Source organism: Melopsittacus undulatus, chromosome 3 (genome assembly GCF_012275295.1).
Source record: "Melopsittacus undulatus isolate bMelUnd1 chromosome 3, bMelUnd1.mat.Z, whole genome shotgun sequence".
Lineage (NCBI taxonomy): Eukaryota > Metazoa > Chordata > Aves > Psittaciformes > Psittaculidae > Melopsittacus > Melopsittacus undulatus.
The window spans coordinates 64,554,387-64,580,526 of NC_047529.1; the positions used below are offsets into that span (position 1 = coordinate 64,554,387).

The following is a 26,140-nucleotide window of genomic DNA, read 5'->3' on the forward strand; positions in this document are numbered from 1 at the left end:
CTGCAGCACTGCCGCTGCTATTGCTACGGACCACTTGGAAGTGGTTCATGTACCACAAGTGATTTACTTAATAAGCTTCAAGAATGCCTATATCAAGGAGTAATGCCTTCCAAGGGCCAGGAATCATCCCTAGGAATCCTGAAAATTCAGTTACTGCCTCAAGAATAATTTAGCTCACCGGGAAAGTCTCCTCCCTTCAGATACTGATCCCCAAATGGTAACAATAGTATTGTAACAATAGCTTATATTCAACTGGAATAGGTTTGCTGAGGACCTGGAAGTCTTTGTCTAAGTAATTACTAAGACTTGGGAGAAGGCAAGGAAAAAAGAATACCCAAACAACAAACCAAACAAAAAAAACCCAACCAAAACCAGACAAATATAACCCCCCTCCCAGTAAAAGACACACAAAAAGTGAGAAATAAAAGAGCAAAATACAATATGGCAGAAGTAGATCTAGCTCCTTATTTTCTAGCTTTTATGTTCTTTGCTTTGTTACTCTTCATTTACTATACAAGACACTCTCCTTCCATTAAGGCTTCTTGGGCAGTTTAGGTCTTCGATAAGCAATCAGCAGCCTACTCCACATGTAGGTCACCATCTGGAAGCCAGTTCACATCATGAAGATTCACCTTAAATTGGATTTGAGCATAGCTCTATATCCCTAAAAAAGTCATCACTTTTTGTACTTCAAAAATTAAGCATCATTATTTCCCAAATGAAGAGGAGGCAAAATGTTACGCCAACTACCCTGAAGTCACTTAGTAAACCTTTCCTGTTTCCTCCCGCTAACCTCTACACTGAGCAATACTGGCTACCCTCATATATTGTATGTATTTCAAACTTTGCCAATTCAAGAAGAAATATACTGACAGGAAGACAGGGTAAGACCTACCTGGAATTCTCAGAATTTTCCTATAGCAACCATAAACTTGACATGTGCCAAGGGAATTTGACAATTCTGTTACCAACAGAAACATTTCTGAAAGCAAGAGCAGCAAGAAGAAGATAGGAAAAAGTTACCGAATTCCAGCCTACGAAACTGATGACAACATAGTAAACAGATGTGGAAAACTCTCAATTTTCCTGCATCATCTGGCTTTTACCCTTTTGACTCTAGCTTTTAGGATTCTTTTCAGACACACCTTGAAGCCATGACCAAGTGATAATAACTGAATGCTGCTCCTTTTCTAACATATCATGTCTCTACAGCATGCAGAGGGATACACATTTTCCTAACGCCCACAAACAACCATCACTCCAAGACCTCCACCTTCCCCACACATACTGAAGGACTTAATTTCACTTTCTTTTGGAGGAGAGTTGATAGTTTGAGCAATGTGAATAGAGTAGTACAATTAGGAGTGTTATTTCAGAGGCTATATTTAAAACTAGATCTCACACTGTTAGGATTTCTGTACTGTAACAGACAAGGCTGCTCCCCTCTCCCCCAGCTCTCCCCCCACCCACCTGCAAAAGGGAACTATGCTTCCTTAGATGCCTGCCATCAAAGAAGCTACAAAAAATAACCTTAAAGGGGGGGGGAACCCCCAAACTCATGCATGTTACCATTTGAATAATGTAACTTTGAAGAAGTTTTTCTGAAGTTTTCCTAGAATATATATGCAGACCTTAATGCTTAACAGCTCTACCTCCTAGTAGTCTGTCTGTAAAGTAATGATGATTATACACTATTCATCTGAATCAGTATGTTACTTACTTTAGAAGTATTCCAAAAATTGAGGACCATTTGTGTCCTTTGGAAAGGCTGCCTGAAAGATCAGATTTTAACTATAACCCACATTTAAACAAACAGATGCCAAATTAGGAGAGAAACACTTAACAGCTGGCACAGCCTTTTATCCCAGCTTTTCCTAATGAAAATACTCAGCTTTGGAAATACTTTCTAAAAAAGCCCCAAACCATTAGGAGCAGTTTATTATGTCTCCATTATCTCACTGGCAATTTACTTCTAAACGTTACCATTTCTTTCCCCACTGCCTCTGCAAAAGAGAAGAGTTTAGTGCCCTGACATTATTATAATTTAGAAAAATGTTATAATCAGCACACTAATGACAAATCCAACTACACCATAGGAGTAAGAAAATATAAGTCATTAATTATGACAAATGCTTTAAAAGAATGTTTCTCATCCTCAAAGACCAAAAGTTCCTTTGCCAACTTATATTAATACATTTTGGGCACCATTTGGTCCACCAAATCCATCCTCCCTGTCATGAAACACAACACTTGCTGTAAATGATATAAACAGTCTCATCTTAAAAGACTTGATCCACTGTAGAGAACAGAACTGTAACCGAACTCCAACTTGCACATTCGAGATACCTTGAATGACTACAGAAATTAAAGCATGCTAAAGCACTCAAAACAAAAAGACAACACCACACATACAGAATCCTTCCTTGGTAAAGTTTTGGGGGTTGATCACCATAATTCTAGAAATCAGTTTGGCATCAAATTTCCCAAAAGCGTAATTTCCTTAGCACCTAAATGGGATGCTGGCCCCACGCCAACATGCCTCCCTCAGGACACAGTGAACGTCCAGCAGTACTAGCACACCCTTCATGTTTAAATAAAGCGTACCATATGACATAAGAATTGCAGTCTTATTTTGAGTGCTAGTACCTGCAATGCTACCCAGTCTTCTGAGCACTCTTATAGTAAGACAGAAGAGGGTTTCAAACAACAGAGGTTTGCAAACAACTAACAAGCTTCAACACAATCAGAATTACATTTTTCTCCAGAGTTTAGTAATGACTTCTCTCTGCACTCCATGAAATTAGAAGACTGAGAGTCTGTATGTCCATTTTGTTTTCTGATGTGCACAGTTATTGGTATAGAGCCAGAGGTGGGAGAGCAGAGAATGTTTCAATTGCTGCCTTTGATAGTGGAAAGAATTCAGTGCTTATAAATTAATTTCCAGTTGTTGGCTCGTATTATTTGGATATTTATAGTACTCATTGCTATGGTATCCAAGTACATTAGCAGTGCTTTGACCCACGCAAAACAATGTAAAACTGTTCTTCTCCGTGCTTTAAACTATTAAGAAACACCTCAGTTGTGGTATTGCTAGCACAGCATGCTCCAGAAATTAAACCAGAACTCTTTAAAAACTCAACTCTATTTCAGATCTTACTTTTTGATCAAAACAAGCAGGGAACAAAGTATATAATAAAAGCTGTTACAGGAGAAAACAGACAGACCTGTTCTCTGGCTCTGAAATAAAGTCAGCTCCATAACCACTAGGCTCAGAGAGTCTGAACTGTCTTACAGCAAGTATTTAAATTTTTAAGAAGTTATATTTGTCTAATGATGTTAATAATTGAAGTAATCTCTCACCCCTGAGAAACAAGAGAACGCCATTTTGCACAATGCAATATCTAATGTGTTTTTCAGTGTCACCTAATAGTACCAGTAAATCCCTAACATAGCAAATTGTAAAGGCATTCAGCCCACAGCCGAGCTACCAGCATGAAATATGAAACCCTGCGAAGGGTAACAATTTCAGCAGCTACATACAGATCTCCATCACCACTCAAGTGGTAGAAGGCTATTGATGCACTTCAGCATTCAGAAGAGAGGTTGATAAAAATGATTTTTGATAAATCAGAGCTACCATGCTTCACATCCATAAAATATTTTTATAATTAAACACAGCTAAATTTCCTTTTGCACCTTGTTGCAGCATTTGCATGCAGATTAGGCACAATTACAATATTGAAGTGAAAACAGAACTATATCAATAATGTAATTATAAAGACTGAATAAAAGAACAGCTTCTTAACAGAAACCCCAAATACTTTTTATGCCATCTTTCTGTACATTTTTTATTTTTTTTTTTTAGAATTCAATTTTTATTCGCACTTATTATAGGCCAAAAAGATTAATTACATTAGAAAACCAAGCATGGTAGCCTGTGTTGTATGTATATACATATATACAAACTCTTACATTAATTGAACTATGCAAGTCTAAATAAGCACTGATGAAGTATCTATAGAAGTACACCTAAAATATGAATTAACTAGACTTACAAATCATCAACTTTCAGAGGGCAAAAAAAAAAATCCACACTTCTCCAAGACTAATATATGACCTCTGAAACACAGAAGACCACCACGCACATCACACTCTCCATCACGTTCCACACCTACCTCCCAACAGCTGAATACCCACTCATGTAAGCAACTGTCTGATTATGTTCGACTTTTACAGTAAATTTATACAGCAATTAAGTAAATTACTCCTACGAGAGGATAGTACTCCTAGAGCCATACAGGCATGAACATTTGGCAGTAAGTCACATTATATTAATTCTACTAGATTATGCTACCTGCCAGAACTAAAGTAAATATTCATATATATTCATAATATTCATGCCTACTCTCTAATTTCTATTTTATTGCAGAATTTTAGAATTACTTATTTAAGACCTTCTGATTTTTTCCTCATCCTCTTCCAAAATATTCCATTCCCATTTCCATTAAAGATTAAATAAATTTTAGTTTCCACTAAAAAACTAAACTCATGGGTAAACACAAAACCTGCATTTTTTTTTCCTGCTCACTCATTATGTCTCTCTCTCTCTCTCTCTCTCTCTATATATATATATATATATATGTCACATCTTCGTATCCTGCAAGAGTTTGATTACATTACTCCCTGATATTAAGTCTTAACATATAGAAAAACAGTGCAACTCTCCCAGATCTCATTTTACAAAGGAAAACATGAAAAACAAAAAAAAAATCATTGAGGAAAGTATGGAAGTATTACTGCACCATCTCATTTTCTAAAAGCAGAAATCCCACCAGTACAGATCAGTGTTGTTTTATTTATATCATGTATTATTCTTTTAAAGGCAAGAGATGATTCTCAAAACCCAAGTTTTACGAGAACTGAACCATTAGTAAGATCAGAAGTTATGACAAAGACCATAAAATAGGAACTCTGTCAAGAACTAATCATTCACTACTTTTTTTTTAAAGGAACTGACACTGAAAGAATTGAAAAGTAACAAACTGAAACAGTTGCATATGTAAAGATAACCCAGTTGAACATCCTGCACTTAAGTCCTCTACCACAGCCCCCCTTAATACCAAAACGTAAGATCATTTGAACACCCAGTGGAGGTGAGAGAGGTTTCATGGAAGGGTCTGAATGCAGGAAGCATACCTGTCCTGTGGACTACTTCAAGCAGGTTTAGTTTTCCCTCTCTTCTCTCTCGATGTCATTTGGAAAGAGAAGATGGGGTAGTAACAAGACCTGACCAGGAACAGTGAAGCTGGTGACCCTGATAGGTACTGTAAGGAGAAAGTAACATACAATCATGTTCAGACCGCATTTCACAGGGTCAGCATGCTTCCAGTTATATAGAAGCCACGAATCACTTCACTTACGATTTTTTTAGAAGCTGTATTAGACAACAGATATCCAAGCAACCTACAGAAAAAGTGTTTTCACAAGGGAATGTTTCATCACAAGTATTCTCTTCCTCCTAGCTTAGATAAGGCAATAGTTTTCTTCCACAAGCAGTATTAGCCAACAGAACAAGCTTTTCCAGTGTAACTCACAAACTACAGAGAAACAACGATTTCCAAGGCCTCGTCCATCAAACCTGCAAACAGCTTGGCTTTCCATCCAATTCCAATCATAACAATCCTTCACCGATCTATGACATCAGATTCGCATAAGCATGAAAATAATCACATTTGGAGGACAGATCTTTGTACTCTGAAGACTAATGTTCTTTTGTTATTAGTTATCCTCCTAGATGGAAAATAGCTACACTCTATACCAACAGCACTCACATATACATGTAAGTCATACAGCATTTAAACATCCTAATTCACAGCTTGGTACCTATCCAAGTTAATTTTAGATCATGAAATCTAGATATCTACACAAACCACTAGTGTGCATTACACAAATTTGACACAGTAATAAATAAAGGATGATTTTAAAATTATCCTATTAAATTACTTCAAAAATATCCCATTAAAACACAAAGATAAATGTAATACTAGACAATTTTCTACCCACATGCTTCCTTTACTAAATATCTGCACCATGAACTTGTCAGTTCTCAGTTTATTACTGCCAAAGTAAGAAAGGACAAAAAAAAAAAATCTCAGCACATCTCATTTGAGTTCTTAACCGTGTTCAAAATACTTTTTAGTCTTCTTTTACCTATTAAAATTTCTCTAACATGTGAGGAGAGCCACAACTGTTGATTCTGGGTGCCCCTTTCTATGCACTCTCTATGTAGTTTTAGCTAATTTTTTAAGCTGAGCTAATTAAGATCTTGCCATCACTGTCAACAGCAGAGTGCATACAAACAGCTGACACAGTAAGTAGAGTACTTCTAACCATACCACTTCTCAAAGGAAAACCTTACTCCCCAAAACATCTCTCACGCAGTTAAAAGTCTATTTCTTTAGCATTTCTATACAAAAGACAGAATAAACTGCAGTCCTGCCCAGAATCTCTAGCTGCTCCTATAATAAAACTTGTAAATGGTAAAATTGAAAACCTCCTGCCACTTTTTAGAAAATGCCGTTGTTTATATCAGCCTAAGAAAGATTGCTCTATTTTTGAAAATGCAAGATATTTTTAGCTTTTGACAGTGACAAGCTAACCCTTGCTGGAAAAAGCTCTGCCACTATGAATTTACCATAGTTCATACAATTTAAGAAACATGTACAGGATGTTGACTCTTCTGATTCAAAAATGAACATCAAGAATTAAAATCATCCAATATGCTGAAGAACAACAGAACTCTTCTTCAAAGATACATCATAATTATACATGCATATATATATTTATATTATGACACAAAGCTTTTATCTCTATATATACAGACTTGCAAATAGCATTGGAAGAGGTTACCCAAAGAGGCTGAGGAACCTGTCAAGGTTTTCAAGGATCAGCAAGACAAAGTCATGGCTGACTTGATCTGTGCTGGTGATGGTCCTGCTCTGATTCTGAGGGCTGGAATCTTTGATCTCCAGCTGTCTTTTCCAAACAACATTTCTATGATTCTACAGCATTAAAATATCCAGTGCAAATTCTCTCAAGGAAACCAAAATCCTTCTTAATTTCACATTTTAAGAAGAGTCTAAATTATGTGCTTCTTATTTTCAGATGAGCTAGACTCTGGCATTTAAATTACCAACTATCAAGCGAGTTACAAGCAGCCAGCCTATACCCACATGCAGTCAGTGCCAGGTGTGCCATACATTTAAGGGGTGATAGTCATGTCACAGCTACATTATTATCTGGCAAGATGAGAGGAAAATTGTTTTTTTCCACTTCCATCCCTTTTTCAGAGCCATACTGTCAAGGAGGATACGTTGTGATCTCAAAATGGGAATGCGATTTCTGAGGGAAGAAAATTCATCCACTTTGTTAACAACACAACACCCTTACAAACTGTTTGATGCCATGACAGGAGGGGGAAAAAAAAAAAATAGGAAATCCACCCTGTCATTTCAAGGAACAAGAAATGTACTGGAATGTAGAGGCAAGCAGCAAGGAGGGAAATGCTAATTTATGTTTATGTCATCCATAAATGTAACTAATTAACACCTGCCAAGTATATTTTAACACTTTCTACACCAAGGATTAAGTATATAGAGGAGCAGCATGGGGAACAGTGCACAGAATAGGATGCAATTCCTGAACACCACAGGAACACCAGACATACACTAAACATGAAGAAATTGACCTAAAATGAGGAAAGTTACTCCTGTATCCTTTATAAGAACCCTCAAGTTCCTAATAATCTGACAGAATCCAATCACTAGAAGAGTCGTCATCCTAGTCCTCCATCACCACAACACTCATTCCAGTTTCCAAAACCAAAACAGTTTCTCTTAGAGCTATATCCATTCTGCATGAAGTTAAAAAAAAATAAAAATTCAAACCCAATTCACAATTCTCTTTACCAAGCCACAGACTAAAATATCATCTTTATGTTAACTTTATGTTAAGTCCTTGCATTAGAGAGAATAAAACACATCACATATTTACTTGCTAATCATCTTTTTCCCTCTCAGACGACATAATTTTATTCTTACACATATACCTAAACTGCCTTTTGGTTTTTTTTCCATGATCTTGCTAGTTAATAGCCACTTTTAAAAGAACGAACACATAAAAACAGAAGGTAGTCTTTCAATCTATGCAAGTAACATTTCCTACCAGCAATGCCACAAAGTGTTTTTCTGCAGAAAAAGCTTGAGTATTCACTAAAAAGCTAATCATTATATCAGCTGTATTTGTTTTCATAAGCAGAAAGAGGCATCAACTTTTCAGCCAATTACACAGGAAAACTACAAGAACATGAAATTGCAGTGGAAGGGTTATCTTTAATGGAAACTTTTCCCCTCCAACAATTTCAAAGCAGTCAACAGGTGAGAAAACACCTGAAGATGTTGATTATCAATAGAAGGTACTAAAATAAACCAGCAAACCTTCCCAAAGCCTCAGTGTGATCACTTCAGGAGAGGATTACTATCACTGTGGTGGGTGGGGAACAGTAGTTCACAATAAAGAGCTGTGGTGCCTGGGGGTTATAGAAGAGCAATAAAAACCTACCAACTGCCAGCAACAGGAAAAAAGCAAAACAAAGCAAACCTGAGCCAAATCAAGACACAAACTTCCTCTCACAGGAGCCAATATTCTTCCATTCACAAGATGAGTCTCACCTTCTACCTTCTAAGTAAAAGTCATTCTGGACAAAAGCAAGTCCAAGATCTGTATTCAGACAAAAAGGATCTAACTTTGAGCTAAATTTTAAGTGCAATAAGAAGAAAGTCACAGGCAGAAAACTGAGCAGCTTGAAGAGTAGCAGGCAAGAATTATCACAAATAAAAATATATATTAAACCCCCCCACATTTTAAAACCTACCCTTCTGAACTTCAAACATTCTTTTTTCATTATCACTGACAAGTCATCATTACACAAGGCAAGAAAAGGTACTTTTTTATTGAGACATATCCTAACATTTTCTGGCTTAAACCTGCAGCATAGTCAGATGTCCTATTTGCAGGATGATGCTTTTGTTCTTTAATTGTGAAATCAGACGTGAAAAGAGTTTCTCTCAAACGAAAAAAAGGGAGAAACAGACAAAGGTCCCAACTCACCCTCCAATCAAAGGGCTATTTCACCGCCACATTTCAATGACCATCCTGCAGCCAGAAGGGAACACAGGGCCTCCAGTTTTTAAGCTTTTATATTTTTCCCTGGCAGTACCAACACTACAGATATTGTCTAGACCTTAACAGAGCAGCAAGAAAACAAATCCTAAGCAACAAGTTCATTTCAGCCCAGTTCCATATTCACTGCAGCTCTCAATTCAAATACCAAATCACAACAGGTCACTTGGTGCTACCTGGCACATCCAAATGAACACAGTAAACAGTTCATATGGCACTGGCAAAAACTGGAGAAAGGACTTATCTGAGTTTTGTGTAACCAAGACCATTCTTCAGACTATGTACACACTTCTTCCAGATTATTTTAAAATAGCATCTACAATATTATCTTTTGCTCACAGCTATAAAACTACATTTCAAAGAGAGGAACATCTCATGAGATGTTCTCACCTCCAATCTCCTGATTGTATTTCATACTAGTTCCTCTTACACAGAAGTAGATTTTGACCCTTCTTCTTTCACCTCATCTTCAAAACCTTGCTAATAGTAAGAACAAAGAACAGGAAAATTACCACCTATCAAAGAAATTAAATTTGCTTATATACTTCTGCATTGGAACTTTTTTTTTTCTTCCATTAACACCCAAAATGAGGGCCTCAATTATACAGTTTAGTGGTGGTCTTGGCAGTCCTGGGGTAATAGTTGGACTTGATCTTAGAGGTTTTTTCCAATCTAGTGTATTCTGTGTTTCTATGATTAATACACTTTAGTATCCAGTCATCTTTCCTTCTTGTATTTACTATGAATTAATGACATGCTACCTTTACAATTGCTGAAAATAAAGAAGAACTGTAAACCTGGGTAGGTCAGCTATAACAAGTACGTAAGTGTACCTATGGAATTACACAAATCCTCAAGTTTCCAAAACCACAAGCAGAGGGTCAAGCATTCTTCAGGCTTGTTTGGTTTTTCTCCCTTACCAGTGCCCACAATTCAAACTGTTTCATTCCACCCAAAATCTAGGCTAGCTTGTCAGACTTGTCATTTCCTGCCTGTTTCTCACTTTCTCACACCAACACTTCATTCCCCTAACTTAACAAAGACAGTGATGAAGGAAATGAGATGGGAGTAAATACGCTTCATGTAAGAGTGGTCTCTGCATGCTGTTGTTTCTCACTCCTGCCTTTATATTGCCAAAACTGATGTAAAAGCTCACAGTACCAGAAGTGAGGCCCTGAAAAAGGTTCTCTTTAACAGGGAGCTTTTACGTTCTACTTCAAAGGGTTTTCTACTAAAATTGCTTATCATTAGTATACTGAAATCACAGCTAAAACAAAGGATGACATTAAACACACTAACTGGACTTGACACTAAGGAAAAAGAAAAGCTTGCTTTGTGAATACACTAAGGTAGAAACAGGTCTGTTGAATAAAGACTTAAGAGCAAGCATAAAACCTCCAGAAATAGGTGGTGGTGTTGTAAAACTGTTTAAAAAATAAAAAAAGGGGTTTACAAACCTTTCTAGGGAGGGGGATACAACCAGTCTTGTCTGACAGATCCCAGGCTAGAACACCAGGCAGCAGCAACAGGTCTTTTCTCACTCTGCAGCAGGCTATAAGCAACTCACTGCCTACATTCAAAGTGACTACAGTCTACCACAAAGTATACTACTTTTTCTGTAGTGAAAAAGATTAAAAAGGAGTCCAGTGATTTTTTCAGATAAAGCTACAAATACTACTTGAATATGTACATTAAATATTGAGTAGCTACAGAATGTTCCCAGTATTCATACAAAGGTAGTTTAAGGCTCAAAACATTCCTCTCTTTTACTATTTTGAAACTGATCTCACTTCTGTTTGATTCACAAGATCCCAAGTTACAGAGCTGCTGAATGCAGGCCCAAGAGTTTTCTTTGATGTAGCAGTAGTAGAGAAAAGTGCAAAGTCCTCCATGAAATCTCCCAGCAAAGATGTATAATGCTTGGCATACTCAGGTCTCATGATAGTAGCCTAAATATAGACAAGATTATTCTATGAGGCTCTTCATTTTCCCATCAGAATGTCAGATATCCACTACCCTTCAAAAATGGAGAATATAGGACATATTAAAAACATCTCCCCAAGATTTCATCTGAGCATGACACAAATGATATGGAATAAGGGGCAGAGACTCTACTGGGTTTAACTGGGACAGTTAATTTTCTACACAGCAGCCCCTACAATGCTGTGTTTTACACTGGTGAGCAAAAACAGTGTTGGTAATGTACCAATATCTTAGCTATTGAAGAGTACTTACACAGCATCAAAACCTCTACCACCCCAACGAGGGGGTGCACAAGGGGTTGGGAGAGGACACAGCTGGGACAGCTGACCTGAAATACCAAAGAGATTCCATACTATATATATAACTGGGGGCAGGTTTTTTCCAAAGTATTTGCTGCTCAAGAGGCTGGCTGGACACAGGTCTGCTGGTGGTGCTTGTGCATCACTTGATTTCCACCCCTCCACCCCACCCCCCTTCCTTTCACTTATTAAACTGTCTTTATCTCAACCAGAGCCTTGGGGGTTTTCCCTGGTTTTGCTCTTCTGATCCTCTCTCCCATCCCTCTGGTGAAAGTGTCAGTTTGTCAGATTGCATGGGGGCTTACCTGCCAGCAGGGGACAACTCCTCACACCTTCTAAACCCAATTAATTCCAATATAAACTCCAACATGGCTTCCAAAATATACATGATAGAAGTTAACTTTTTGCACAGTATCAAAGTGAACGCTGCTAAATCCTAAGCAATCACAATTTATTTTCACTGAATTATTTCTTATTAGACCAGAAGTCATCTTCCCAAAACCCAAGCACTGATGTTAGCTGATGGCAAAGTTCACCAAATTCACCAAGTTCACTAGAAAAAGCACTATTAGCTAGCTGGAGAAACATCCTGCTAGCATTGTTTGATGTGAGACAAACTGAGCATGTGCACACCCTGAGCTTGTTTCAACAGAGAAGCTATCACAAAAGAAGGTAAAGTATGAGTTAAGGCAGAATCTATTTCTCTCTGCAGAACATTCAAATGTAGAAGCAGTGAGTGCCTTTGAATTTGAAATCAACTAGAACTAGAGTACGCAGGTTCACACAGGGAGTATACTATCCTCATTTGAAGCAATTTCTCCATGTCTTATTTTAGTGGAAATTTATTAGCACCATTTTTCCCCCTATCCACTAAATCCTGGAAATAAATTACTAGAATTCTGAAATAACCCAGGTTTAAATTTGGTTCAAATCCTACCAAAAAAACCCTCAGAAAATAAACACCCAAATTCTAAACATTACTATTTCTATTCCATTCATACATAAATAGACATTTCATGCTAGCAATGGATGAAATACCTCTTCTACAAAGAACAGAATCTAATATAGGCCTAAGTGAAGTGCACATTTCTGATTGTCAGCATAATATCCAAGTAACACAATAAGGCTGACTCAGAGAGGACTGGAGACAGCTCCACAAAGTGAGACCTGGCAAGCAGGGAGGAAGGAAACCAAGGAAGAATGCCTCAAACACAACTATTTTCTACCCTCCAAATAACCAACCTACTTCAAACTTAAGCAAGTACTTGCCAGGATCCAAAGGCATAGAGATTTATCTCAACTTGATTAAGCTCAGGGACTTCTCCAAAAATCTGTCATCATCTAAAATTCCAGAGCACAGCAGACAACAAGCACAAACTACATCTCCAGCTCACAAGATCTAGGATCCTTGTGCCATTTTACCTTCCTGACATCAAAACTATAAGTGCAAACTCAATTTGTCTGTACACATTCTCAATCGCATTATCTTTAGCAACATGCTAAACAAATTAATCCCCCCAAGATATTCATAGATAGGTTTTGTCTCTTGAAATTCAATTCTGCTTTTCACTACATTCATTAGCTCTATTTATTAACTTTTCTCTTTTTCCTTCAGCAAAAAGAAAAAAAAATACCCAAACAAGTGTCAAAATACCACAATTGAGACTTGCTGGAAGTGCTTGAAATAGCAAAATCAAATAACTTTTGAGCTGGCTGTACCCTGTTCCCTGGTGTACCAAGAAATGCTACAATTAAATTGAACTAATTAGATTTTTTTTTTTGATCTGTCAAAAAGGTAACATATTTGGTTCAAGCTAGAGACAAGAGAGTGCTCTGGGTCTCTTAACACTAAAACATTCAGTTAGGAGATCCAGGGAAGATCAAACTACACAAAATGCAGTGACAATGTATCAAGTGTGCTGTATCTAAGCCCCAATATACAAGTGATGGTTCAGATGGCTACTAGTCTCCCAGAGGAAACCTCTATACATAGCTATGGAACAGGATTTTAAATTGTGAATAGACCACACTTATTCAGGTTTCTAAACAAAGAGACACAATTACCCATCCATCCTACATCAACATTTCTACCAGGGTGGAATGGTAGGGGTGGTAGTGTTAATCAAGAAGGGTTTTTTTAAACATTAAACTAATGCAACATCAACTCCCCAGTAACAAAAAAGTAGTAACTCTGATCCTCTGTATCCCCTCTCTCTTTTCCAAGAAAGCAATATTCTATGAATTGTCATGTCTATTAATTTGCAACCCAAAATGGTTAAATCAAGGATAGTATTTAATAGTCAGGGATAAATATCTGCTTTACAAGGAACTTTCCACTGCACAGCAAGCTTATCTGACAATGGAAAATATTTTGGCTGCAAAAGTCATTAGCCTTGTAACTTGTCATATCAGTACCAAGTTCTTATCCCTCCTGTCCAAAAGGCAAAACTTAGAATCTGTGCAGGAGGAAAAGCTCTGCTGGGGTTTACAGCCTATTTGATTTCTGGTAAGACCTAGATTTTCTAATTAGGTAACCCAAATAAAAACAGTTTCAAAAATGCTTAAAATATAGACTTCATGTTTCTTATGAAAAAAGAAAGAAAAGAAATGGTTATGCAGAGACTGAGGACAACTGGCACAAGAGTTACATTGGTTATTAAACGCTGTTACCACTGATTGAGAATAGGAAACATCATGCTGCGTGAATGCATTGCACATTTACACAGTGTATCCCATGCCTTTTTCCTAATAGACACTATAAACTCTAAGAGAAGCACTTTAATCTAGACCATGCATTTAATGTAGACACAGAATGAGAGAAGTCATAATTTGGAAGTTTACCACAATCTGCTCCCATTTGAAAGTCTTCTAAGTTGCCTGAAGACACAAGATCCCATAGCTCAAAGTTTTCACAATTTTATACCCTCACTTTTTCATTACAAGAGAGGCTTTTTTTCCTAACACACACCTGTCCCTCACCTTGTTTCGTCTTTTAGCTTCAGCTCTAAAGTAGTAACAACAAATCTTTTGGCCAAAGTCTGAAGTTCGAGAGACAACCTAAATCTACAGGACTATACACAGCACAGCTATCTGATGTTGGGAGCTATCTTTTGTCCCAGTAACCATAAGCCATAAATGTTATGTCTGCCAGTTTCAGAGTTGCCAGCGAGAAGGAAAACAAGAACAAGCCCATTCAGATAGTCTTTGCTGATCAGCTGCTCATCACCAACTAAAACCTTGTCTTCTACACAATTTATCCTGAACACAAACCTCCTATTTTACCAGAAATGCAGGAAGTTTTCAACAGTTTCATAAAGCTTTACACTGCACTTCCACCATATGTCTAAACAGAGATTCTGAGGTTTTTCTGAAGACTTAGCTACAATCAATGCCCAAGCTTGAACTCTTCTGCCAGGCTTGCACAGGACAAGCTGAAAACACTAGTAACAGAGTTGAGTTACAGATAAAGGTAACTTTAAAAAGAAAAGAACCTGGAAGAATCTGGCAAAACCCATACTAAAATATCTTCCTCTTGCTCCATACAAAATACAGTGTTTATTTTTATCTCACTCTAAAGCTGACCTGAATCCAGAACCACTTACTGACAGGAATCAAACAGACAAAAAAGCAACCACATTAGCTGTAGTTTACACAGACATAAAATGCTTTTTTATTCTTATATTAAGAGCACTCTAAATTAAAGTATTTAGACTTATTCTACCCAAACAAACATCCTCACATTTACAGTTTCTAAATTTCTCTCCTCAGCTTCCCCTAGTGCACATCAACATTGCTCAACTCAACAATGGAACCACACTAGTTATTTTACTTCCCTACCTTTGCACAACAGAACATATGACAACCAACTGAAGACATTTTAACAGAAAATCTTCCTCTTGTCTTCGTTAAAACCCCTCCAAGCCATGCAAGTTCAAGCCTAACACAACAGCTACTTGGCCCTATTTTTTAGGCCCTGAAGTTTCAGAAAGAATGTGTTCATGAAATGAAGGATGAGGTTAATTTGAAGAAACATTTAACATACAAAGGAAACAAGTAAAATGGATTTTAAATGCATCTGAGCTCCATTCCCTGCACTAGTAACTACAAATCTGTACAAATGAATTCACCTGCACTTCCAGAACTAAAGCAGATGTTAATTCTAAAAGTAAGGTTTTGATTTTTAGTAGCCATGATAGAAAGGAAATAGCAAGGCCATGTTTCCCTCTCTAAGCATTGTTAAAAATTGTAATGATCTGCTGACTTGTGAAAAAAATTCCCCTCCAAAAAATCCCCAATGGCTTCTTCCCAAGCACCACATTGAGAACAGATGGCCAGCATCAAGTCTGCAATTACCAGTGTGGCCTGGCAGTCCCACAGATCACAATGATACTCTTTTTGTGGATGTGGGGACAGCTTGAGAGACACAGACAACTAGGTATCATAGGCAAATGAACTTTCCACTAAAAATGGTCATACACATTCCATTTCCAAATCTGCCACATGCTCCTTCCAGTAACTGATTTACATTTAGGTTTCCCTCCCCTTTTTTCTTCAATATTTTATTTTCTGCTACTGAATTTTTTTCAAACAGGGTGGCAGGAAATCAATAACAGTAAGGATATAATAGAACTGACAATTGTCAAGCATTGCGAGAGGCATAAACTTCATGAACTACTCGTTGTTGCAACTTTTCCCTTCTTGTGCTTTGACAAACCCTAAATGCAGCTCTTAACAATGATCTATGAAAAGCATGCAAATAAACGAAGTTAAATAGTAACAACTGCCTATCAAACTTGCGATTGTACTCCTGTGCCATCCCCCTCTCTCCCTGTCCCCAGGAACAGCTGGTCTATTCTCTTTAGCAAGGACAACATCTGATGAAGAGGTGCTGTTTCATTTCCTCTCCCACCTCTCAAATGGGGAAGCCCTCAACGGGGGGATGGGAGAGAATGTTTTTAATCCAAATGCTGCATCTTAAAATAGCACTGTGCAACACATGTGTGAGTCTGAATGTAAATATATATACACACATATATACATCATGAGAGCTTTACCCCCTTCATCACTTAATGCTGAAACTTTATTCCTTTTTTCTTTAATATCAATTTACTATTTCAGTTTTACATCCAAGAATTTGACTATTTGAGTAAAACTTCAATTTTGCTAAAGCTGATAAAGGTTTAGAAATTAAAATGAAACAGAAAGCAAGCTACAAGGCATCTCCTGTGGAGTTCCTTTCCAACTGACAGATGCAGCAGGAAGAGGGTGGAAAGGATTTCTTCATGTGCACAGAGGCCTGACAGACTTAACTCTTCAGGCATCTGGACCTCTCTTTAGGAATTCTCAGCCCCCCTATAGTGACTTCTGTCTCTTACATTAATTCAGCATTCCTTACTTCATTTCTATTAATTTTCTTTTCTCCCTCATTTCAGCTACCTCTTTGGAAAAACTTACTGGGCATAGAAAGATGATGGAGAAAAATACACCACAGTCCTCCTGTCATCACCTTAGTCAGGAAAATCTTAGTGGGAAATAAGGCTGTGCAAAAAGAAAACCACAAACCTTACTACTGTCTAGTGTTTCTCATTCTGGCTTAATTCAGTGACACATTCCATAGGGAGGGTGCCAATGCTACAGAGATGATGCTATCCTAGAGGCTGAAACCCTCCCTGATATGATCAACTTTGAGTAATCATGATTTAGCCCAAAACAAGTTTTAACAATCTACTGATACTGCTAATTCTCCTTAAAGATCTTTGACTCTGTGTCAAATGCCATGCAATAAAATGAAAACGTCTCTCACCAGAAGAAGTGAGAAGGAAACACGCCTATTTTCCTCCCAACCGCAATGAGCAAGCTTTCTGTCCTGACACCCACAATAGATACCAGAAAGCACTGTCCTTTCATCAACTATCTCAAAAGTTGGGTTTTTTTCTGCTTTTACCACCTGTTTATCAAGTGCTGTAGTACAGGATACTACTTCTCTGTACAAATCTGGCACTTTTTGTAACTGCAATTATCAAAAGACCCAACACAAGTACCGGCTTTGTGGTAGAGATGCAAGTAAATACATACAACTCATGCAGAAGTAAATTAATTAAACCTCACCAAAACAATTACTTGCTCCAGCCAGGAACACAAAGAATTGCATGTGCTCAACAGCTTTGCAAAAGTACTGTTATTTTGGGAAACATACCTTTAAAACATTTTGGATTGCTTCTCTCTCAGAAACATCCAAAACAGTGTCAACTCACCTTCCACACTATCAGAACAGGAGGTACCAATCCCAGTGTCCCCGCTGTCGGAAGCTATACTGTGTCTTCTGACAGGATTGCTTTGACTGCTTGATGAAATAGTTGTGGACTGCCACAGGGATTCAGTACCAGGTAACCATCCCACTGAGGAATAATCTGAGCCTATAAAGAAGGAAGCCAGAAGTCTGTCATTATGGATACAGTACAGAAATCAACAACAAAATACTGGTCAACATGAAAACTGAATCTTAGTTTTCACAGTTCAGGTTGGAGCCAAACTCTGTGCCAATGTTTTGGATTGAGATTTTTTGTGGGTTTTTTTGCGGGGGGGGAGGTGGTGGTGCTTTTGTTGTTGGGGAGGGGAGTTGCTTGTGCTGTGGGTTTCAGTTGGCTGGTTGGTTTAATGTTTGATTGGTTTTGGGGCTTTTTTAATTAAAATCCTGTTTGCTAGGTGGAAGCTTCCAAAAAAAAAAAAAAAAAAAAAAAACAAACCAAAAAACAAACAGTAAATACATTTTTGCTATTAAAAATGTTACCTCCAAACTGTTCTTGCACTAATGTTAACAAGGCACTTACACAATTCCTATCTTAAAACTGATTCCCAACTCACAGCAGAATTTTGCATTGCAAGTGTCTAAATACAGTCAGAGATAAATGTGTTTTTGGAGAGAAAGCAGTTGAAGATTTGGCCAGTGAAATGCAGTCATGTCCAACTACGCATAAACCACATGACCTAAGTGATTAAATGAAGGAGCAATGGCATCATTAACACCGATATCTAAAGTCATTCATTATATTTCACTGTCATCTGTAGTTTTCAGTTATTAAAAGATAGACTGCCAACTCAAGCAGGAACACAGTGGCTGTACACATGCTATCTTTGCGATACATCTATCCATCCAGTGATTTAATTTTGGTTATTTTATTTTAAACAATCATTAAAATATTAAACTGTAAAGCACAATTTAGAGCAGAAAATAGTTCCTCTGTTCAAGGAATTTTTGAGGATGTGTGGCCTACTTTACAGTCAATATCGAGGCAAAAGACACCACAGAGTACAACCCCGGGGGGCCATCACAATCTCCAATAGCTAATACCTAAATCTGAACATTCATTATATGCAGAATACTGCTCATCACATTCACACTCCAAGCCAGCAGAGCCACATAAAGCACCTTGGTAAAAATGCACAGCCTGCTCTTTATATATAATCACATACATACACCCCCTCTAGCAGTTAGCTTTGCATAACACTTTCAGCAGGAAATGACTCACGAAGAAGTATCAGTGCACATACAATGTCCCTTATGCTACATGAGGTTATTTTTAGGTCATTTAAACATTTTCAGCAACATCCATCCAAAGTTGTAACAACAATTTGCCTCGGCAATGACATCTGCAGATTATAGCTATTTCCAGCTGTACTTATTTCCCAGTAAATTTAATAGTTTAGAAAAGGATGTAAAAATGAACACGTCTCTATAACTCACACACATATATATATGTATACATACTCCCCATATAGCAGCCAAATCACTACACCTACTAGCCAGAGGGATAGCAGCTGCTCACCAAGCCACTTGTAAATTGAAGAATACAGTACAAAATTCCTTACTGTACACGCTATTTAACTGAAGCATGACATCTAACAGACCCTACTTTCTGTAAGTAGGTTCTTGGAGGTCTTAGGTGTGCCTGTCCATCTCATTTGTCTCAACTTCATACTCCTTTGAGGTTACTGCCTCTTCTTCCCTTTAATGTATTTTCCTATCTTAGTCTTTAGAATCATTTGTTCCTCCTTCCCCTTCATTCCACCTTAGCCGTAGCTTGTGCAATATATTTCCTTGTCTTCTTTAAACTTTTTCTTTTCCTCCCCAAAAGTACCTTAACTCTTAATTATTCCATTGAGTAGCTTTCAAATCCAAGGGTAAGGCAGTAGAACAGAAGACCCAGACATGAACTCAACTGCCTATGGCTCACTCATGGCTCACCAGTCACACCCTGTAAGGAGGTCCCAGAAATCCTAACTGCATACCACTCCAGGTGTCATTCTTCATACCATCCTCTCTGTGTCATCATCTAACATACTGAAACACAATAGTTTCACATACAGGTAATGGGAAACTGGGCCACTTCTCTATCTCCTACCATCCAGTACATTTTTCACTAAACACTCTGGCTGCTTTGGGAATCACCCATTCCTATAAATAGTCCTACTTTCCAAAAGACTTCCACCTTCATACTTCTAAAGCTGCATCTAGCTATTCCAGCAAGAGTAAAGTTCACTTATGGGAGCCCAAATTAATTAAGTCAGAGACAGTTCTTATTCAGGAAACATTTAAAATACATTTTTGAAGAGAAATTTAGTTTCATTTACCCTTCATTATAATGTTCTCCACAAAATGATTCTTTAGTGACATTTTGGTTTTTATGGCATTACACAAGTGTTAAAAGACATGTAGCAGATAACACTAACACTAGGGCAAATTAAATCAACACAGCATTAAGTGTGAAACTCTTTAGATCCCTTGGTTAGACAAATGCTCAGTATCTGAACCTATAACCATTCATATGTAGTCCCTGAAAAAGGAGAGGTACTTTCCACTGTGGTGAAACTTTGAGGAGCAAAAGGTAAAAATACCACAGAATGAGTAATTTACATAGGAAAGGATGTTCGGAGGTCATTTACTCTAACCCCGTGCTCAAAGCAAGGCTCATTAGATCAGGCTGCTCCAGGCCCCATCCAGCTGAGTCTTCAACACCTCCAGGGACACAAATTCCACAGGCTCTCTGCACAGCTTGTTCCAGCATTTAACCATTCTCTGTGCAAAGAAGATTCTCCTAACATCTCATCAGAGCCTCTCAAGTTCCAAACATATTGCTGCAATATATCCCAAAAGATACAACAATACAGGACAACTGGACCCAGTAATAACAGTTAACATGCCAGAGAGGACAGACATTCATCCCCATTGGGATCTCTATAGGTACTGTAAACAGAGGAAATAAAAAAACCCACAAAACCCACACTATAATGTATTCTCAATTATACACCTACATGCAGCCAGCTTGGCAATATCTCAAGCCCCAAGTGTGGTGTTGAAGCACAGGTCCAGGAGGACTTGCTGGCACAATAAGGAATTAACACAACACTTCCTGGCGCAACTTCGCACCCAGGCGCATTTCAAAGTTAACTCATGAAGCTTGATTCCTGAGCTGGCAGGCCTGACAAGGTAAATGCTGGTACTCAGTCATAGCTACACAGCTCACCATGAGGCCATCAAGAGCTTGTTAGCTTTGGCTGAGCACAGACCTGCCAGATCCCACCTGGCTCTCCAAGGAAATACTCAAGTCTCTCTGTGCAGCACTCTGGCCTCCAGAAGGGTCTCTTCACTCAGGTGCTCCCTCTCACTGCCCCTCATAATGCACAGCTGGCTGTGTGCAGCAGGAGCATGCCTACGGTGATGTCACTGGGATCACACCTTTCCCTCACAGCCATCCTGTACACAGAGGCATGGAGAAGGGCTGGGGTGGGGTGAAATGGCCCTATTTTCTCCCTTACTGGCCTTCTACTGCTCAGGAGCATCCTCTGCATTTAAAAGGGTTACGTCCCAAGAAAGAGAATTGCTTTCAAATATAAATAGATAAATAGTATGTTCTTTTTATCCTATTTTATACATGCCATCAAAACATGGTTGCATGCGATCACCTCAAGAAGCATTTTTCTCCTTGCCTCCCACAGAAGCCCTGATGTTAAACATGCTGCTTGGTTGGTTGGGGGTTTATGGCTGGATGTTTTTGGGTTTGGTTGGTTTGGTTTTTTTAGATAGCTAAAGACATATTTGAGGAGTCTACACCTTTTAATGTTTCATTGTGCATCCGTACTGCTTTACTTTGCGGACATAATGGTGATTTTTCACAAAGGCCTTTACGAAAATAAACTGTCTACATGAAAAAGAGCTTTTCAAATCTAACTGAACCCACTCTTATAAAAGGCTGAAAGGCCAAATAAAAGCAACAAGATAGCAAAAATGGACTCGATAATTAACACCCAACAGTAAGTCACACGTACCAAATTCACAGTGCCAGAGAGCAAACCTCCTTCTCCATCGCTGAGGGAAGACAATTACACAAACTGCAATGAGGAAACTTTACCCATAAAACAAGACCTGATAGACCTCATTAGTCCAAGTCATTATTTAAGAATTCATTCATTAGTTTTATTATTTGAAACTTCCCACCCAAGCTAAATCCTGAAATATCACCAATAGATGTGCACCCTGTTCTATGCTCCCAGATCTCCTTTTCAACGATTCTCTGTAAATATACAATTTTTCACACAGCAAACAGCCTACACTAAAAGAATCAAGAGTGAAAAGATACCCAGGAGCCCCTGTGCTGCTCAGCTAGCACACCTGCTTTACCCTGCTGCTCTAGCCTCAAACCTGCCAATCAACAGCTTTTGTCCATATGCCCAAAATACAGAGTGGGGCAAGAAAAGCAAACAAAGATTTCTAATAGATATTTGTGCTGATCAACTGTATGCTGCCATCTGACTAGGATCATTCCTTACTGGGTCAGGAAAATCTACCCTTCACGGGATTTAATAGGAAAGAATAAAGTTTCACTGTATCTGGCTGTAACTTTCAATGACAAAAATGACAAAATACATCCAAGATCTTAAACAAATCTCAGGAGGAGCCTTGTTTATACAAACAGTTGACTGTGTCCTTGGATTTAGCCAGTTAAGTATACTGGCACAGTGCTGTGTTTCCAGCCTAGGTATGTAAAACAGACCAGTTAACAATTATGTATATAAAGTGCAGGAAGTAGATTACTTATTAAAAGAGAACAGTAGTTGAAAGTCACTCCACAAAAACATGTATCTTTTTCTGTGTGTTACAAAAAATAATGTTTTGCTGTCAGCTACTGCTGGCAGAAAGGCACATAGTTAATGCTGGATCATTACCACTCCTAATTTCAGTGGCATGCACAGATCCCAAGATATACAAAATAATAAACACCACTGTCTTTGTAGCTGGTTCCAAAAATACCTCTAACAGGCTTTCAGGTGCAAAGTATTATTGTAAGTGACGGCTATGATACTATTATTTTACCTAGACACTGAATGAAAAGCAACAGCAAAAGTGGGTTTCACAGCAGATACATCCTAACTTAAGCATCCTGATGAAGTCACACCACAACTTTGACATAAGTTGTGACCAGGAGTGAATCACCTGTGACAGCTAGTGCAAATTTTTGCAGTCAAATGATGCTGCTACTAACAAACCTGACAACTATGCAAAACTCATTCCAGCCCATCAAAGATATGACCAGGCTGTACAATAATATTTCACACCACAATGGCATTGAAGACTGCCTGAGGCTCTTTCTAAGGAAAATGTCCTTTCAACCCGCACTGCCAAAGTTACTTGGTTCAGCCTCACCATCAACAGCTTTACCAAAACCCCTACTGGTTATGCTAGCAAGTCCTACAATAGTGTTTTGAAAGAAGGCAATTCGCTTTCAACCCATTACCCCCGCCTACTCATGCAGCTCCCTGATGCTGCTGAAATTGTAGTTGCAGTTTTTTCCTTCCCCACCCTCCAAACATATCCTTCAAAGTTTTGCAGCCTCTCTTTTGCATTCTCTCCTTGTCCAATCTGGCTAAATAACCACAATCTCTTCAAAAGGGAAAGTCTACAAATAAACCCACAAACAGCCTCTCAGCAAACCACTGGCTGCATTGTAGCAATAAACATACTTTAGCTGAAAAATCATTTTAGGTTTACTCATCATAGCTGCAAGATCATTACTGCTGAAAGATTAAACCTTACTTTGGTGCATGTTTCATGAACAACAATTCTTTGCTAATAATTAAGCTTTTTTTTTCCCAGCTGCAGAAAGATGACACAAATAGTGAGAAAAGGAAATGGAGGCAGGGGAACTTAAAATGCAAAACACCCTTTCCAAAAAGTAGATGTCATACCAATATATTTATATAGCAGGGTTCTCTTAAGAAAAGCTGACAGCTGATGGAATGGTGCAACAGCAAACCCCTTCAACAGAAGCTGAACCAAAAACTTAACTGGATTCATTCAGATATCCTGACTGAAAAAAAAGAACCAGGCACATGAATGTTTCTTGCAGATACAGGCAAAAAAAAACCCACTTACATGATCGAATAAATACTCATAAAATAATGTTAAAGAACTGGCATCCTAACCCTAGCACCTAGACAAATACTTGCTAGGTGCATTCCATCTCTGCGATCCTCCTGCAAAGCACATTGCAACTTTTATTAATACACATGTCCAACACAAGTTCCAGGTTTACAATGCAACACCCTCCCTGCTGAGATGAGCAGTATCCTGGTAAGAGAGGGTTTCTGGTGCTTTAAGGAAGGCAGCCAGGTAACAGTTTTGTGGCCCTTTTCAACAAACACTCTGGAGGTGGTGAAATTTCAGGAAGTTCTACCAGATGGCCATGAACTGAGGTACCAGAAGGTCCTAGTCCCCCGTCTCACATGAATGCAGCAGAGTAGGTGGATGATACAGCTTAATCACAGTGCAAACAGGAACAGGGCAAAGTGGGATGAAATGACAGCCCTAACTACTGAATTTTTACATTTCAGTTTCTCAAAAGCACTTTATAGCGTCAGATAGCTAAAGTATGATTCATCCAGAGGTCTCTCATCCTTTATTAGTGTACTATCTTGACAGAGCCTGCAAGCTAGGTAACTAAGTTCTCTTAATTTTTCAGTTGGAAACTGATTAGAGAAATCCTAAATATGAAGAAAGATAAAAATGTACAGATAGAGAGAGGCAATGAAAGAAAAAAAGGCATGCAAGAATTTAAGCAGAAAATACTGAGACAGAGACCAACATTTTTATTTATACAGCCTGATAACATACTGCCTGGTATACAAAGGCCATACAAAGAATTCACTTACGGGGAGAAGGAAAATCTTAAAACATTAGGAGAAAAACAAAAGTAGAAGAGAAACCCAAAGAAGAAATTCCTAAAAATGCAATCCTCTAAGTAAACATATGCCTCATTGGCAGTATCAATTAGATGAACCTGATTATGGTCATATTTTAAAGAATATAAACTTGTGCTCCAACATCTTTAGAATGACAAATTTTAAGTAAATAGTGTCACAAAACCTCAGACTTCTTTTGCCTCTGCAATTCCCCAATAACAGTTAAACCATTTTGCTTCCACATCCCCCAGAAATGGCTAAATACACCATCTCTCACCACGATAATTATAGGTATAAAACCTTTGTTTTCTACACAAAACACTATTTCAGTGTGAACTTTCACAAGCTGCAATTTCTTACAACTTTACAACAAGTTACAAGGTTTCTAGTGCAAGGAAGAATGAGAGAAGGGAAGCTAAAAAGAATAAATACATCAGTTTGACAGATGAGCTTTAGAAAACCTTGCCATGGCAGTTGAGGACATAATTAGGTAGCTTGCTCTCTATCAACCCCCACCTCAAGCCCATAGAAAGTAAGAGGTGCTCAGCTCTGTCTTTCCATCAAGGAGTCCAGCTGGCTACCTAACACCTCCGACTAAAATGGGTTAGAGTTGAGAATGCTATTTGACATTAGAGCTAATCGGATCTAGTGATCAGCTGCTATGCAGAGGTTGGTCACCCTTCTCAGACACATATTCACTGCTGCCTCCTCAGCATAAGGCCTGCCACTCCAGGCCTCACAAAAAGTGGTTCAGGAACAAACTGTTCCTGCTTGCAAAAATGGTTATCTGCTAATTTGATTTCCTAAACTGGCTCAGCAAGGGGTCAGACTAGAAGTATTGCCAAGGAGGGAGTGGGAACATACAGGCAGACTTCCGATGCCTAGCAGCAACCAGCTAGTAACTAGGCTTATCCCTACTGCCAAATTGCACACTAAGGCAGATTCTAAACTGGAGTGAGATAGGCATAAATCTCTGCTGGCTTCGCTGCAGAGAACAAAATCTGTTCAGCTAGCAGAAAGCTGTGTTCAACACTGCATTCTGCTAGCTAAATAAGTAACAAAATCCTCAGACTGACACAACATGTAATAATAGACTCACCTTCCTGATCTCTATTCTGCAAAGTATGCAAAACAAACTCAAACCTATAACACACTTCACAATTTTTATACGAGACAGCACTTAGGTGTACTTATTTAGTATCAGGCTAACAACAAAATACCTACCCTTGTCAGGAAAGAAAGAAGTTTGCCTTCATGGCATCACTGACAGGAGCAAGACCAGGCATTCTGTCCAATTGTTGATGGCACTCCCGTGAGCTTTCCGCTTCCAGACAGAGCATTTGCATAAAACAGAACTTCAAAATACAAACTGCAGATGTTTC

The 26,140-nt window shown here is 38.3% G+C and overlaps 1 protein-coding gene across 1 annotated transcript in view; it reads right to left on the minus strand.

The window, feature by feature from the left end:
* CEP85L (centrosomal protein 85 like) overlaps positions 1 to 26,140 on the minus strand; it is a 110,295-nt gene that overhangs the window by 75,649 nt on the left and 8,506 nt on the right. The window contains exon 2 of the mRNA XM_034060755.1: positions 17,777 to 17,938. Coding sequence (XP_033916646.1) covers positions 17,777 to 17,938 — 162 coding nt within the window. The remainder of the gene's footprint in view (positions 1 to 17,776; positions 17,939 to 26,140) is intronic.